Source organism: Meleagris gallopavo, chromosome Z, assembly GCF_905368555.1.
Source record: "Meleagris gallopavo chromosome Z, MGAL_WU_HG_1.1, whole genome shotgun sequence".
In the NCBI taxonomy this organism is placed as follows: domain Eukaryota; kingdom Metazoa; phylum Chordata; class Aves; order Galliformes; family Phasianidae; genus Meleagris; species Meleagris gallopavo.
In genome coordinates this window covers 21,507,746-21,525,511 of record NC_139435.1, presented here as the reverse complement: position 1 = coordinate 21,525,511, position 17,766 = coordinate 21,507,746, and the positions used below count along the sequence as shown (strand labels likewise).

Here is a 17,766-nt window from a genome sequence, read left to right as displayed (position 1 = left end):
GAAGGACGAACGGATGCAGCCAGGGATGGGAGCAGAAACTACTGCTAAGTGCAAGAAGAAAGGCTTTTAAAATTTAGGGGTAATCTGAAGTAACTGGCATAGACTAATGAGTTTGCCTACAGAGAAATTCTGAGAAAATGAACTGTGAAGAGGCTGAACTGTGAAAAGTTGTATCTGGATATTTATATAATTTTAATTCAAGTTATGCTATCTTCTGGCTTTTTGCTAAACTACATAAGTAGGTCTGGTCACAAGCAAACAGTCTCTACGTATGCTGTCATGATCAGAAGTAGTAAACATTAACTGCCCCATCAGAGTTCAGGGCTATCTTTAAATAAACATGACTTGAGAGTCATTGCTGCACCCATAATCCCGAGGCCATCAAAATAGCATGCAAAATTCCAGTGGGCAGATCACCAGTGGGCTTTCTCTTCCAGAGTCCTGTCAGGTAGCTGCTGTTTCCCACCTCAAGTAGAGGTAGCATAGTATAGAGCCAGTGTAATGTGACCTCTGCTGGGAATCAGCACAGCCCTTTCTTTCAATGCTGTTCTGCAACATTGCCTCATTTGGTGACAGACAGAAACCTGTCTTTTTTGAACCAGTACCAAGTCTCCGGATCAGCAGCTCCTGTCCTGATACAATTTAGCACTGAGAAGTAAAATCAAACAAGGATCTAATGAGGGCACCTGAGCACAAAAGGAACCAGTAGTTCTATCTGTTGGCAGACTTAATACTTAGACTACAGCTACAGATTTCTTTCATGTTAATTCTCTCTTGGCCTTTCAGAGTTATCTACAAACAACTTATATACCACTGTGCAGTAAGTTCTATATTTTTACAAGTACCCAGAAAATCCAACGAAGTAACAGTCACTCCTTAAAAGCCATCTGGGATAGAAGAGAGTCCACAGAGAAGGGGAAAAAACAAACAAACAAACAAAAAAAACCCCAAACCAGACCTACTTAAGGAAATTTTTTTCTACTTCTCCGATATTTTTAGGTCAAATTAGCACTCAAGCATTAACAACAAAGTAGGAAAGCAGAATGAATACAGCAGTGCAAAAAAATCCCCCTCATAATCATCCCTGCAGTAAGAAATACTGAGAAGTTATGCAAAACTCTGAAAAAGCTGTTACAGTAACATGAATTACTCACCCATAAGCTCCATTACTAATCAGTTTAATTGTTTCAAAATCACTTTCTCGAGGTTTTCTCCGGAGCTGTAGTGAGGTATTAGAGCTCTTCAAAGTAAAAAAGGAGAAAGAATACAGTCAGTACAGTTCTTTTTTTTTTCTTCAAAGTAGGAAAAAAAATAAAAAAACATAACAGTACATAAGTACTATTAGTCTGTCATGCCCCAACGAACCAGCTGGAAGACCTACCCAGGTGACCACATTTTGGCTTAAGTGAAGAACATAGGAGTTCCTGAAACAAAGCTGCCTCTCCATCTGAAAGGTATCTGTAACACTGGAGTCATCTGTCCCCTCATCTCCATGTCAGAGTTAAAGCAGATAGGTGTGATGGCTTCTGGTAAAGGGAATTACTGGCAACTTCTATCTGGAGGTCTAAACTTCTGGGAATTGCACTAGGTACTTGCTGGACATTGCCTTCATTTTTGAGTAGAAGTGATTCCAACAGTATGCAGGCAGAATAAGCCTAGTAGTAACTGAAGCAGATGAATTTTTCTAACTTCAAATAAAATTTTGTACATTTCTGACTAATGCTAGGACTGTGATATAATCTAGGGAGGACTGTGGAAATATATACAAAGAGAAAAAAAAGGGAAGACAAAAATGCAATAACTCTGTCATGACAATGTCACTTTCACCAACTTTTATACAAGAACATTTTCAAAACGGAGTTATCTTGAATGCAGTACAACTTTCTAGCTTTAATCTTAATGAATCTTAACAACCAATTGTAAGTTAGGAATGGGAGGTGTGGGGCACACGTGCATGCACTAGTGCAGACTCCTGAATTTCTTATTCCAAACCTACAAAATTCAAAGTGCTTTCCAAATTTCCAAAAAGTTCTGTGATCCCTACCAAGACAGCTCAGTAATATTAAAGGTTAGGTGTAGATCTGCTTGGAAGATTTTCAATGAAATACTTTCTAGAGAAACAGTTTAGTATTAAGAATAAGTGAATATGGTAACAGAAGAAACTATGCAGGGGCAGGAAGAGATAATTTATTAAACTGCTTAGGCTACTTGCTTGCAAATACAGGATTCTTCCTAACTGTATACTTATCATTATTTTAAATTGTTCTGTGTTCTATTTTGAGTTATGTCTCTTTACACTTTCCATGTGTACAAATGTTTATTCCACATTGGTAAAATATTTCTAGATATTCACCCTGTATTTTTCATTCCTCGTATAATTTCACCACAGCCGCAGTTATATTCCCGTATTACAGTGCATTATCCTTCCTTTTACTTCATTTTTTCAACTTTGAGGAGTTTGCGTTTGCGTAACACAAACACCTTCAGAATTATGATCTCATAGCTACGGCTAAGCCAGTCTTACAGGTACATATTCCCCATCTAAATTAGAACACTCCTTCAGCATTTTAATTATCTTTCTAATTTTTATCCAACTTGTCAGTATCCTTCCACTAAACAATGCCCAGGTCTGTATTTTACGAAAACACCAGAAACCTTCTCAAGATAAGACATTTCAGGAGAGGATAATGTCCTTAATGTAGTATGTTGATACTACCTTAACAGATACCCCATGCCTACTCTACTAATAGTTACAGATGCCAGTAAAGTATCTATGCATCCTTGCAGAATTGCATTGACTTTTTCTATCTGCTTACACCAAAAATTAACAATAAATTGCTAGAACTGCATTTACTGTTGACTGATACTCAAAGTATAAGAACTAACTTTTTAAAATTATAATTTAAATAGACAGAACTTAAACCCACCACAATATTCAGACCAATCATCTCCAGCAACTCATTTTTCTTTTGCTAACCTCTGCAAGCAATTGACAAAATTTTACTGAGATGCCCATGATTGTAGAGAAATATTTTCAATCACAGATTCAAAAGAATAATGCAGAATATTCCAGACTGCAAGACAGCTTTCTGAAACAGGTTTTTTGGCAAGATGCTTATTACCTTCTCATGTCTTGACTGGATATGTTTAGGCTCCGTTAATTTGAGCAGACTGTCTTGAAATAGTTCTAAAATGCTTTATTTTTAAAGAAGTAGTAAGTAAATTCTTAGAGAAGGAAAATAATCACGTTAAATGGAAATAAAACAGTCATTGGTGGAAACTATGGTAAAATAGTCTTCATGTTTTGATTACTGTAGCCTCATGGAAGCCAAATATCACAGTGCCAAGGAAAACTGAAAGTTTTGCTCTAGTACTTTTCATGAGTCTTCTATCTGTGGAGTGGCATGGTGCTAAACCCTGCAACTGTCTAGGAATTCATTCTACTCATTTACCCATGCCAGAAGAAAAGACAGACATTTTTTTCTTCATTCACATTCAGCGTAAGCAGCATTGTAAGAAGAAAACTTACAGTTATTGATTCATCCATTTCCAGAGTTTCTGCTGTCCCACTGTCACAGTTAGCTAGCTGAGCTATTTCTAGAAACAAATATTAGAAAGTCCTTTTTAAACCTCAGTAAGTATAAAATTAAGTACCGAACTAAAATCTGAGAAGTGACACTTTTCTGGAATCATTCTGTAGTTCTCGCCAAATAACTACAGGATGTTTCTAAGCATTTAGAGTATATTAATGCCATCTGAAAAAGGAATGCGTGGTATTCATCATCTATGTAATCTTAAACAGTCAAGTACCAATAAACAGCAGTAAGTACGACTGCTGAGATGCAAGAATTCTGTGGTCTGTGTGTGATCCAAGTATTTTCTAAAAATCATGAGGATCTTAGACCACCAGGGGGTTAACTGCACACCATATCTTTGATGTACTACCTCAGGCTTCATAGTTGGAACAGTAAGATTCTAGTTCAGACTGATATGGATTCAAAATGTTTGCATCGTATACACAGAAATGCTGATAATTCTAACAGAACCAGTTAAAAGTCGTTTTTTTTTCCCCTCAAAGCTTATCATTTATGGAGTTACTAATACAGACTACCTCTCTGTGAAATGCTTAGATCTTGGCAGATCTAGCACGTTTACCAGGTTGTCCAAATCTGTCTATGGTGCAGAGTTCCTAACTCTATTATGTTCTCCAGGGGCCCGTGAACTAAGAATCCTCTGGGTAACAAAAGCTGAACAGGAAAGCTGGCAGCTGAAAGACCTTGGATAACTTAGTATAACTTTAATATACATTGTTAATTATACACTCTGCAGAACCAAAGATCGACACTTGATCGTAATTATGTGACGGAATCAAAGAAAAGACTGCCTGAAACTTCTAAGATGCAATTTTACCATCAATTTTAACTTACGAATACAAAATATAACTTAATATTCACATAAAATATATATATACTGGATTTTTCTATACAATAATCAATTACTAGAAGCAAAATCCCAGGTAATTATTCACACAACACTTACTGTAATCATTAACTGTAAATTAAGCATATAGATAATTTACTCGTAGAGCAGATTGAGAGTAACTCTCATATCTAATTCCTATAAAAATCACAAAATTTGTTAAGAGTAAGAATCATGAGTACTTAAAATTTAATTTCAAAAACAAACAGACCTTTAAAGCTTACCAGAAGTTAGAAAGATTCAAAGAAAAATCTAAACACAAGTCAACAAGAAGTGAAGAATCATCTCAGTGAGCCATCAGAATCATCAGTGGAGAATAAACATTTTTAAAAGAGAACCTAGGCTTAAACAGTACAGGCCAAATTCTAACTACAAAGTGGAGTTTTCTGTCAAAACTCAGTTTCATGAACAGGAGGGTTTCATAATAAATGTGCTGATGAAACCTTTATAGTATGAGTGAGAACTACACAAGATAGAAAAATATGCTTTGACAGCCTTCTCAATTGAGATTGTTTTCATAAATAGGAAATTAAAATGGGCCATTTTTAAACAGAACTTTTGCAAAATATCCATTATCCGAGAAATAAATATTATTTACAAACAGTAGGTATTAATGGAATGGAACCAAGAGTCAGCTTTCAAAACACAGAGCCATGGAACAATTTTGTAATGCCTGAAGAGATTTTTAAAACTCATCTAAATACCATTAAACATCTGCCCTTTTTCTTTCATTGATTTAAACCATTTCTGAAGTCTCATGATTCAGAAAAGGTAAAGATGGAAATTTAAAAACCGGGGGGGGGAAATTTCTCCCCAGGGAACTCTTCAGAAATGCAGCCACCAGTCCCTGATAAGTGATGAATCTGCTGTGGTATTGCTTTCAGTACAGTATAAATTTATCTGGCATTATCTCCCGAGTAATGCATGCACCATTTCACTCAGCTATGGCAGAAAACAAAGGAGGCAAGTAGGGAAGGCACTAAAGCATTCAGTTCTTTTCCTCTGTAGAGAAGTGAAATCCCTTCCATGAACATTTACAAATGCTAAATACTTAAAATAAATACAATTCTATGTGGAGCTGCTATTCTAATTGCAGTTACTGACACATAATTATTTGAAAGCTTTCTGGTTCTTTCTTCTATCTAAATATTTCTCAGTATTTTCCATTTTTGGACACAGAAATGTAAAGGCTCTCTCATCTTCCTCTTTTATGCTTTACAGTAATGTATACAAAATGCTGAAAATAATTCTCTTTACATGATTAATTCAAAGGCATAAACCTCACAGTGCCATTCTCCTTATTTTCTGCTTATGATATGTCCTTTTAAGCAATGGTACCAATTTCCAATCGAAAACAATTTTCTTTTCTGAGAAGACAGGAAGAGGACTAGGAAGCTCAACTTCCATTTATCTTTTAATTTTTTAGTCTTTTAATATTCATTTAATTAGATCTAACCAAACTCATGACAGTATCTGCCAGCGCTGCTTAAGTTGAAGAAAAAAAAATTTAATACACCATATAGCTTCTTAGAATTAATGAAATATGATTTTGCATTATGAAGACTGATTAAAAAAAAAAGCCAATCCCATCTTACCACAATTGTTTTCATAGAATCACAGGATGCCTTGGGTTGGAATGAATCTTAAAGATTACCTAATTCCAACCCCCTACCACAAGCAGGGTTGCCATTCACTAATTCAGGCTGCCCAAGATACCATCCAAACTGGCCTTTAACACCTCCCAGGGTGGGGCATCCACAGCTCCTCCGGGCAGCCTATGCTAGCACCTTACTGTCCCTGAGTAAAGAATGTCCTCCTTATGTCTCAACTAAATATCCCTTATTTTAGTTTAAAGCCATTTCTCCTTGTCCTATACCAGACCACGTATAGAATTGGTCACCTTCCTTCTCATAGGCTCCCTTTAAATACCAGAACCATAACTCTGTGTTACCAAGTCCCCTCCTAGAGACCTCCCTTATTCATAAGGGACAAGCAAACTAGCACTAGTTAGATCCACTTTCCAGAACAGCACTTCTGCTGAACTGTGGGACTAGCACAGTATGCAATGAACCCAATTTCCACTTTTCACTACTAATAGAATCTGATTTGAGTATGAAAGAGAAGATGGTCTTCTGAGGAGACAAATAATTCTAGCTTTACCAACACTGTCCTTAAAACAAGAATCAGGCAACAAAAAAATCTTCTGCAATGACAATAATTTTACAGGAACCCAGTCAACTTCTTCCCTGTATAAGTCCTAACTATGCACACATAGGTTGCTCAGAAAAAGAAGTCTTAACAGTTTCAATAGGAAAGGGAGACAACCTTTTCAGTGAGAATATGATGTAGAAAGCCAGGAGCCGTGAAAGGCAAATTACTTATCAGTCCAGTTTCAGTTATACCTACAGTTGGATAACAGTAGATACCAAATTAGAGCTGTAAATTTCAGCTGGAGTTAAAATAAGTAAGTTTTACTGCCTGAATGTAAAAAGATGAGTATCATTGATACAATGCCATCTGTGAATGGTATTCCTAGCAGAAAATCTCAGATGGCCTTTATAATGCCTTTAAGCTTGTGACAGAACCTGTGGGTGAAGTGAATGCTTTTTGCTCTGCTCTCATTTCTACTTCGATTCCTTGAGGCACACTCAGAGTATCTCAACAATCATATACAATGGGAAGGAAGAATCTGGACATTTATAGCTGAACCAAGAGATGCACTTACCTTCTAAAGGATCTTTATTTAAGCCCAGCTGACTAATAATGTAGCGGGGAATGTCTGTTTTAATGCCTTGTCCCTCTTTAGCATGGCCTTCAGCTGCTTCCAAAAGATAGTAAAACTCTTCTGGATCAAATTCCTGAAAGAAAAAGAATAACTATCATTCTCCCTGCAGAAACTGAAGAATTAGAACCTAATATAATAACTTCCTTAGCTGTATCTATCACAAATATTTCTTATTTAAAAAAAAAAAGCAACACCTTATTACTCTAGTATTAGTAGCCTATTCTTCCATTATGATTCCTACATAATGTAATATGCTGTAAGCCATACAACTTTGCATCCTGTACGTTTATAATAGGAAGTTGCTTGCTTGCTTGCCAGCAGAACTCATTACAGTATTCTGTGAAATGACATAACCAGCAACACATTATTCAGTGACAAGATTTCACATAAGACTTCATCTCCCTCCAGTTGCTTGCATACAAAAATCTGCTACTGAAATTAAGTATGTAAGTAAATTGCTCTCCACTCCACTTCTAAATGAAATTCTGAAATATTTTAATAAGTATAACTGTACACTGTTTTAAGGAAAATATAACTGAATACGTACTTGACTTCAGAATGAAGTCATTGTAAGCTACTGAAAACAACATTTGATCTTCACTGACCCAACTGTTTCAAAACTAGAAATAAAACATTACCCTTTGGGAGCCAACTATATTACTATATAATTTATTCCACATGTAAAAGGCATGCCTTCCAAGAGAAAGAAAAGAAATCCTTTCCTATCCCATAAGCCCTTTAGAAACATATTTATTTCACTACTTTAACTGAAGGTAAAATTAGGAAATCATTTAATAGAACAAGGCAGATTACCAATAGGGCATTTTTATTCTTTTTAATAATCTTCTGTTCTCTTTCCAATATATTCTGTATCTACATATATCAAAATTCCACTCACATACACAATACATTCTTCAAGGTGTTCCTACTGGCCATCAATGCCAGTACAATGCTTATTACAGTGAGAGCCACTAAGAATTTTTTCCAGCCATTATGGTGGAATAACCTTAGTTAGCCACCAGCTGTCCACCAAGCTGCTCTCTCAGGAGGATGAGGAGAAAGTATAATGAAAAATACTTGTGGGTTGCAATGAGGACAGAAAGACCAATTATCATACAGGCAAAAAAAGATTTGTCTTGAAAAAGATTTAATTCATTGTGAACTAAGGGAAATAAAAGCAAACTAAGATCAGAGAGGACAGTCCATTCCACCATCGGCCTCTCCTAGGCTGCAGTGAATTTCTGTTCAGCACATGGAGCACCTGCCTCCTTCTGCACTGATCTTGGTGGCTGCAGGGTTGCTTCTCTCACACTTTCACACTCCTCCCTCCCAGTTACTGTAGCACAGCATTTTCCCCTTTCTTAAACCTGCTCTCCCGGAGAACAACCAGGATCACTCATGGCTCCAGTCACCTTCTCAATCAGCTGGATCCGGCTCTGCTCTGACATGGAGCAGTGCTGAGCTCTGCTATTCTGAGGCTATTCTAGCTACCAAAAATGCTGCCACGTAAACTAAATGCACTGTCGTGAAACACTGATGAAATTAACCAGATTTTTTGAGATTTTTTATCTCCAGCCTACCTATTATTTAGCTCAAAATCTTTGGAGACTGCCATACTACCTATAAATCTGGATTGCGTAACAAGGTGTTACCTGCTGTTTTAGCCTTACTTTTCCCATCTGACACATTGTCTTCAGCTGAATCTCTTATACGTTGCTCCTTGGTACTGAAGAACAACTTGAGCACACGTGCCCAGACTTAACTATCTTCTGGGGAACAGCAGCAGCAGTATACATATTTACCACTTGGTAATATGTCAAGGTAATTTCAAAATAGGTACCTTTAAAGCATACATAGCATATATAATGCATAAAAATGCAATATTGTATATAATATATATAATGCACACAAGCATGCATACATGCATATACCATGTAAATATCAGAAGTAAGAAATTCATTTCCTCATCCTAACTTCAAACTTAAGACCTTCGTTCTTCATGTACTGAAGTGACTGCAAATGGAGAAAATCTCTCAACATTTGGCAGTAGCTCCTGGCACAAGAAACTAAAAACAGACTTTACTCATATGATTAACATGTAAATACACACAGGAACACACATACCACCAACATCTGAGCTAAAACCTAGCTAAAAAGCAGGAAGAAAACTGATTTCTTAACTATACAGTATATGAAACTTCTGATGTGTTGTTTTATTTCCAGTAACTCTATGGAAATTCTTACAGAGATTGAAATTGCCATATCTAGTATTTACTTCAGATAGATTTTTCAAAATATCAGCCAAATATTATTTAAAAGGTTCCAGAGAGAGCTACAGAAAACCAACAATATTGTTTCTGCATGATTAAATGATTCCAGTGACTTTTAATTGGTAATCTTAACATTTTGTGTAAAAAATGTGGGTCTTGATACAATCTGGATTTTTTCAAGCCACTTGCCTCTGAAGAAACCTACTGTAAGAAGAGTTGTTACATTTCAGCTTAGATCTTCTACAGACTCCAAATAAGAACACTCCAAAGAAGCTGTGCCAGCTTTCTCTGCCATTGCTGCTCTGAAAATCTATGCAGCTGGAAGCAAGTAAGCACTAAAACTGAGAGCACAATTTCATTTCCTGAGAGAAATGAAAAACTGTCCCTCCACTCACATCAACAGGCTCAGCAAAGGGAGAAATGCAGGATGTACAACAGTTCCAGTTCAACTGTGATAGGCTGGAACAAAATCCCAAAGTCATAAGCTAAGGGAATGTAGATTAGGATTTGCCAGCTATAAAATTTAGCATTTACAGAGAATGAAGTAGGAGCCAAATAGGTCACCAGGAAAGAACCCAAATTAAAAGATAAGACTAAGAACAGGAGTGGATGGGAGAAAGAGAATATATGAGGAGAGGATGAAGTGCTACAAAGAAGCCTAGGTCTGTCAGCCCACAGCATGTATTTAAGAGCAGTTCTGAACACACAATAAAGAAACCGTGGAACGCAGAGAAACAAGGCTTCACATCAGAAACTGTGTAAAGGGGTGGAGAAGGATTATGTGAACTGTGAGAAAGGAACAAGAAAGATCACTCCAGATATAACTAAATTAACATTTCAGGGGACACAGTGAAGACACAGCGCAAGCCTGCATTCAGTGTCAACTAACACATCCTCTTCCGTAGAACTTGTCATTATTTTCACATCATTTATCCTGCTTCAGAGCACACACCATATTTTAGATTTCTGCTGAACTACGAGTCATGAACAAACTGCAACTGGGAACACTGAGACATGGTGTTTCCAAAACAAAAGAATCATCTCTCAAAATGCCCACAGCAGACAGAACAATCTAGGTTGTGGATTAACTATGCCACAGATGAAGAAGCACAGCACAGAGCCAAGATCAGGTTGGAAAAACTGAGTAGTTCAGATTCAGTGGTATGCAAACGCAGTTATGACACTTCCAGGCGTAACTTGAGTCTAGCAGCAGGTTAGTGGCTCCCACATACACAAAGCCTTGCCAGCCTCAAATAGTTGCTTGCAGCGTCAACACTGCGATCCTGGTATTGGCAAGCACAGCAGCTCAACAAAGTCAGCTCAGGCTCCCTGCCACGCCTGTTGGATTCAGGCTGGCTCTTACATGGTATTTGAGTGTCTATACCATCCTCTTGAGCACACTGTGTTCTGTGAGCATTTATTACTTTCACTGAACAACTGAAGCACATTGGCTCTGTCTGTCGGAACAAATTCCTGCACCTGAGCCTCCCCAGTTTTCTTGCCAGGGGCAAGTGAAACAGAAACATGCCTAGGTGACCTGGCAGAATCTAGGCCTCTATGGCAACACACATGCTATGCTCACACATAAGCTAACTCCTTTGTTTCTTACTAACTAAGGCTACCTGTTTCTCCTACTGCAGAATGGACTGCAAGCTGCATACAGCCCTGGCAATTGTTCAGCGCAATAAAATTATAAAACTTACAAGAAGAACAATGGGAAAATCACCAACCAATTATGATTCCGGAAATGTCTTCCCAAGAGAGTAACGAAGTTGAACAAAGCAACAGAAAAAACAAACTCATTTTAAACTGGAGCTTCCTAAATTTATGAAAGGGATTTAATAACAAAGTATTTGCAATAGCAGGGAAGCAAACACAATTGCAAGAGGTCTCCACTAGTATCTTGCTTCTGAAATAGAAAAAAGATCCCACCAACAATGAAGCCTTGCCGAGTTGTTTGACAATACTGTAAAGGAAATTGAATATTAATCCAGGAAACCTCCCATAATAACAATTAAGAAAAATCTAGATATAGTAGCATCACCTTACCAGGCATTCCAGTAAACGAGCAGGACGAGCAATAACTATAAGGATCTTTCTGACTAGCTGCTTGATATATGCCAGTTCTTCACTTTCTGATCGCTCCTGAGCCTAGAACATGAAAAACAAAGGAAAAATAAATCAAACTGCATTCAATGCACAACTTATGCATACTTATTTCAGACATACTTGCAGGTTTTGAAACGTGAACTTGAGACAACAGTACATCATTTTCAAGACACAAAAATAGCAAGAATATCAACATTAGAAAATATCATATTGAAGTAATATATTTGTAGAATTCTAACACTGTAACAACTAAGATAAACTGTCCACAGTGGACATGATTTCTGCTTTTTTAATTTTAAAAAAAATCACATAATATTACCATTGTCAGTTTTGCAAAAAGGACTATGATTCAATATGACATATATATGAATGTTTGTCTCTCCATTTACTAAAAGCTTTAGGAAGAGATGAAAAATGAAACGATATTCATGACCATAAGCAATATTCATGTCAAATTGGTCATAATTTCCTACATTCACAATTCCTAGCCAAATAACAATGTACTATATCTACAGAGTCAATACTAATTCTTGCAAAGAGAGGCCACATACAGGTACATGCAGAAAGAAAAACAATGACAAATCGACTTCTATGAACATAATGAAGAAGAGTGTAAATTGTTACAAAAGAATAAAGAGAGAAAGAAAATTCTGGAGAGAAAATTCTGGAAGGTTTAAAAATATTTGCACAATGGGCTAAACTACATTTTAAATTTCTTTTAAATTTTCTCCTTTAAGAACAAAAGGTGCAAACAAGGATGCCAATGAACACAAAGAGGCTGCATGGTCCACCTCCTCACTAAAACATACTGTTAGCCCTCCAAATACACAAAGTATTTATTTGTTTTGAATATTCTGAACTTTTTCCTCATGTTTTGTCTAAAATCATCAAGAGAACTGAAACAAAACTAAGAAAGCATTTTAAGAGAGATTAATACAGACAACTAAATACCTTTCATATAAAATAGATCATTAATTTTATTTTCGTAGTTAAAAATCCTGCAAAAATACGATGCTGCATGTTGCTCTCAACACTGTAATTCAAAAATACATTAAGTAGCTGAAAAATAAACAAATCTGTGAGGTTCAAAAAAAAGGTAACAAAAAAAAAAAAAGCACAAACATCATCTAGCATTCTGTAATGGGTTTCAGAAGTACCTTAACAAGACATATGCGTATGTATTCTGCACCCTACCAACCAAGCCCAAAGAGAACTCTCTTGTAAACAAAATGCCTGCCTGTTTTGATCACCAGCAGAATTAAAAGCAACTTTGTATAGTTTTGTGAACACTCAGTTGTATACCTGAACAAAAGATTCGGTATATATTATGTTAAAGTAGGATGAAGCAGGAAAGGACACTGATATACTCAACCTCAGATTTACAAAGGTGTGAGATGAATCAAGCTACTCAAGCACTGAAATAGCCTTCCTCTGATTATACACAGTAATCATAAGGTGCCAAGTAGCAGTAGGAGATGCAGCTTCCTACTGACCATCACAGCCGGTAATTGGTAACAAATGTGATGCATGAATCTGAATCACAACAGAGAGAGGCAGCTGAGCTGAAGAAAGGAGCAGACTTTCTTGCCGCTGAATTACATTGTTGGGAGGTTCTTATTTTCTCTGCTTAAAGGACAGGGCTTCAATAATCCATACATATTTCAGTGATGCCTTAACTTTTACACTGCTTTATGACAAGCAGTTCAGAATACAGTACCAGAAATTAACTGGAAGTAAATCTACTGAACAGAAGTTAACAAAAAATCAGCACAGGAAAAAAACAACAAAATAACAACAAAAACAATCAAAACTCTTAGAGATTGCTCTTTCATTTAGAAGAAAACAGAAGAAACTATTTAAATTAACAAGGGAGAATACTTGAACATATCACTGGGAAAATTTCAAGTCTATCAAATTGTCTATCACATTAACTTTGGTTCCCAATACACTATCAAGTCTCACATTTACAGCTATATCATTTAGTATTTCATTTATTTTAAAAATGATGTATATATAAACTGTATTGACTTACAGCGTAACACACTGTAAGTAAGTTTCACGCTTTTGTTAATTAATTTACCAGACTATTCTACGGAAGTTTCAATGCTTTCAGAACTGAATTTCTGCTAATAAACACTTTAATTATGAAGGAAGGAAATATTTAAATAATTAATAATAACCTCCAACTAATAGAAACATAAGGGCTGTTGCCTCCTTTGTCAACACAGCAGGCAATTAGTAAGGTTGATAAAGTGGAAAGAGTGGAAATGGTGTACATTTCCTCATTCATCCACAGCAAATAGAATAGCAAGCTTCTTCACTTAGGGCTTATGCACACACTTCTGTAAGCAATTTATAATTTATACTGCAAGACAAAATGCTGTTGTTTCTGAATCTTTACAGCCTACTTATCACAGACTACATTAGGAATGTCTTTTGGTCCTGACAGAGGTCATCACGTAGACTAAAACTGCCATGAATATCTTTTTGACCAATTATTTGAGTGCAACAGTCGTAATTATTTCAAAGTGCAAACCATTTTACTACCAAACATAGCAGCTCATACCTCCTGTAGCAATTTGTCTAATTTCTGTTGTAATTCAAGGAAGTATCGAGATGTGATGAGGCCCTGGTGGGATTTATCCAAACAATCTCGAGCCAGTTCTGTGATCTGATGGTGGGTAAAACTGAGCACACCATCTGCCAGTGGAAGGACGTTTTCTGGAGAATGATTTGTTATAATGTCCTGAAGCCTTTCTTCCATCTGGGCTGTGGCCTATATACAAATGTACACACAATATATTACATCAGCCTCACAACTTCAACAATTACTTCTGGTTTTACAACATTTCTGCAGTACCTAAGAAGTTACCTATGTTTATTACACAAAACGACTCAAACAGACAAGAGTGACAGACGACATACCCCCAGTTACCAGTACAGAGAAGTGAAAGTCTTAGTATTCCATTATATAGACTCTACATTTTGTCTGCCACCAGCAATAAACAGTAATCTTATGATGCTCACTCACCAACATAGTTTTACAGTCATGAGTGTATTTTAATTAAGTCCAAGGCAAAATAAAAGCAATGAGAACTTATGGAGGTCTTCATATGTTTTGCTAAAACTGCAGATGCTACACACCAGATTATCTTCCTTCCTTTTGTACAGGTTACACCAGAAACACATTTTAACAGACTGAGTTTGAAAGTCACTTTGACTAAAAAAAACCAAAGGCTCATAGTTTCTGGAAGACATGTTTGCTGCATGCATGATATGCCTGCTTTAAAGAATCAACTGTCTTGCTTCTCGCAGTATAGCAGATTTAAAAAATATACTGAAGATACTGCAGTGTTGTCCTTATTAAAAATAATCTCACTCCTTTTAATTCATAGCTCATCCACTGAAATGAGTGGTTGAGTGGTTCATTTCACACTACTGACTGCTGCTCAATCTCTCTACAAATACCTTCCTACTTTTATAAAAATAAAAACATAAATTTTACATAAATTATATAAAAATAAATTTATAAATATAAAAGAAATACGAAAATTTCCTTGAATTACTACTTTTAGGCACTCTGGAGAAGTGTATCAGTTTAACTTGTATTTTATTTTCCAGGAATCATGTAAATTCTAGGATCAACTAAGAGCACAGTGCTCCTAGCAACATGTGGCACAGAGGAACTCATTTTTGTCTCAGATTTTCTGGACAAGACAGAAACATTTTCTGAGTTGCTTTCTCAGAACCAAACTCATGACAACTTCATGCTGGTCTTCACCACTGAAAAAGCATTTAAGACAACCGTCTGGGAAAAGAGAGAAATGGAACAGCAGTTTGCAGGTTTAACAACAGATTCTGCACAGGACTGAGCAACCAAAATTGTTTTTGTTTACCAATTCAGTATACGCTAACTCCAAGTATACATCACCTACTGAAAGTGAATGCTATTGTTTCTTTCCAATCAGCAGAATGTATTAGCAGCATGATTAATTTCAAAACCAGTTCAGCAGCTCGTCAAATGAATGTCCAGGTCTCAGCAGGGACTTTCTTTATCGTGATCTTATCTTTGTACTAAGAACTTGGAGATGCTTTGTGAAAGCCATCATAGGACTGGATCGTTAGTTTCCATAACAAAAACATAATTTACTTAAAACTTATGTTGCCTATTGATTTAGATACTGTGTATCTTAAATATAATTTATTACCTTTGGGAACCTTTCTTTGTAGACATGGTTCATCATAATTATCTCATTGTCACAGCAGGCAGGAGAACGGCCAGGACTGCAAACAAAGTGAATTATTTCTTTATACTTGTCTCAGTACTAGCTGTAATTAGCAGTTAATTTTTGAACAGCTTATTTGCACCAAGAAGTCAACAAACACTTTACTAAACAGGTATAATCTCTAATCAGTGGCATGCTTGGCTCTTTTGTGTTATTTCTGGCCAGGCCTTAAAAATTACATCATATGCTTGACATCTGACTGCCAAACATGCTATTTTCTTAGTTTTTAACTGCAGTTCAGCATGTCTTGCAATCCTGATGACATTACGTTTTTTTCTCAGAAGGATGAGACATACACTTAACAGATGATTATATGTATGACTACATCTGCCCTTCTGAAGATCACATACAACCAAAATAGCAAAACCTGACCAAGAATTCCACTAACTGCAAGTGAAGACATTCAGCAGTCTGTGAGTTCATATACATACATACATACCCACATATAAATACATATTTTTAAACTCATCATGAAAAAAAGTCAAAACTATTATTTCCAATCTAACTACCAGGTAAAGGCAGTCACTTCTGCAAGTAATGCTGTAACATGCATAGGTTCCATGCCACAGACACTGTGCCTGGAAAAAGAAATAAAAGCATGAAACTTGCAGGAAAACCATCAAAAAGAAAAGGTACCCATGGTCTTGGCTAACCTAGCGAACACCTTTTCATAAACCTCATTTTTTAAAACATTCATCCTTTCAAGACTTTCAAGACCAGCCCACCCAAAATGGTGCAAAAGATGTAAAATAAATCCCAAGAAGGCAATGTCCTCCTCTAGGAGTATCTTCATCTTAACAAGTACATAGGAGTTTCTTGAAATGCATTTCTTACATAAACAAAAGAAACGGCTGCCAGCTCTCTAAAAGAGCAAAAAAGAACAATAAAACATATAATCTTCAATGAAATACACCTCACACAAATGTCACTGCAAAGGACACTCTAAAGGTCAACTCTGGGAAACAAGAAACTGAAGTTTATTTTTATTAAAGAAAACTAATGAATTAATGAATGATTCCACCCCAACTCCCTGCCCATTTATTCTTCACCACAGTTCTTTTCAGACACTTCTAGAATATAAATACATTTCAAATTACTTTAAAATATATATATATTTTGAACTATATATACTTTGAACTCTAGAAGTCTCTAGATCAGTAAGGCGTAGCACATTAGAAGGGGTTAAGTTGCCACCTTTATGCCTTATCTTACACTGCTGAACACAGGAACAAAAACTTAAAAGGATTATTAATAGTTCAGGCACAAATTCTTACCTCTTGTGTTTGTCAATTAGGAAAATAAAGAATGCTCCCAGCACACAAAACCACAATGTTCTAGAGTACATAAACTAAGACTCAACCCCTTTCACCTGATGGACAAACCCACCTGAGACTTCTGGAGCGAGGGCGCATTGCTGTGGTCCTGCATCTGTTATCACTTGCAATGCTTTCAGTGGTACAGAAATGTTTAGATAAAAAATGTAGTTCATCAGGTGTTGGTTGGTATGGTAACTGGTGTAGTTTCTCTTGTGATGAACAAGATGACTGGAAAAGAAAAGCAGAACACAAACTTCTATCAGTGAAAAAGTATTTTCAACATCATATTCTCTGCTTGTGAATGAGATTGTTTAATATAAAAATTACAGTTACTGTTTCCCATGCTTAACTACTAAATTAAAGAACAAAAATAATTAGTCTCAACTTACAGAGCTAAACACAGTTTATATACAAAAACTACTTCAGTCTCAGAAGAATGAATCATCGCACTTCAGAAGTTCACACTTTATCTTTCTAAGGCACAGACATCTGGTGTCAGTAATCCACAACAGTATTTAGAG

General features: G+C 36.2%; 1 protein-coding gene across 8 annotated transcripts in view; it reads right to left on the bottom strand.

Annotated features, from left to right (window-relative positions):
- Nucleotides 1–17,766, bottom strand: part of MAST4 (microtubule associated serine/threonine kinase family member 4) — a 287,688-nt gene that overhangs the window by 34,173 nt on the left and 235,749 nt on the right. For all 8 annotated transcript variants that reach the window (XM_085214175.1, XM_085214169.1, XM_085214170.1 and 5 more), the window contains 7 exons: nucleotides 17,316–17,473; nucleotides 15,852–15,927; nucleotides 14,210–14,419; nucleotides 11,584–11,685; nucleotides 7,205–7,337; nucleotides 3,530–3,597; nucleotides 1,155–1,240 (listed from right to left, as the gene is read on the bottom strand). In XM_085214175.1, coding sequence (XP_085070301.1) covers nucleotides 1,155–1,240; nucleotides 3,530–3,597; nucleotides 7,205–7,337; nucleotides 11,584–11,685; nucleotides 14,210–14,419; nucleotides 15,852–15,927; nucleotides 17,316–17,473 — 833 coding nt within the window. The remainder of the gene's footprint in view (nucleotides 1–1,154; nucleotides 1,241–3,529; nucleotides 3,598–7,204; nucleotides 7,338–11,583; nucleotides 11,686–14,209; nucleotides 14,420–15,851; nucleotides 15,928–17,315; nucleotides 17,474–17,766) is intronic.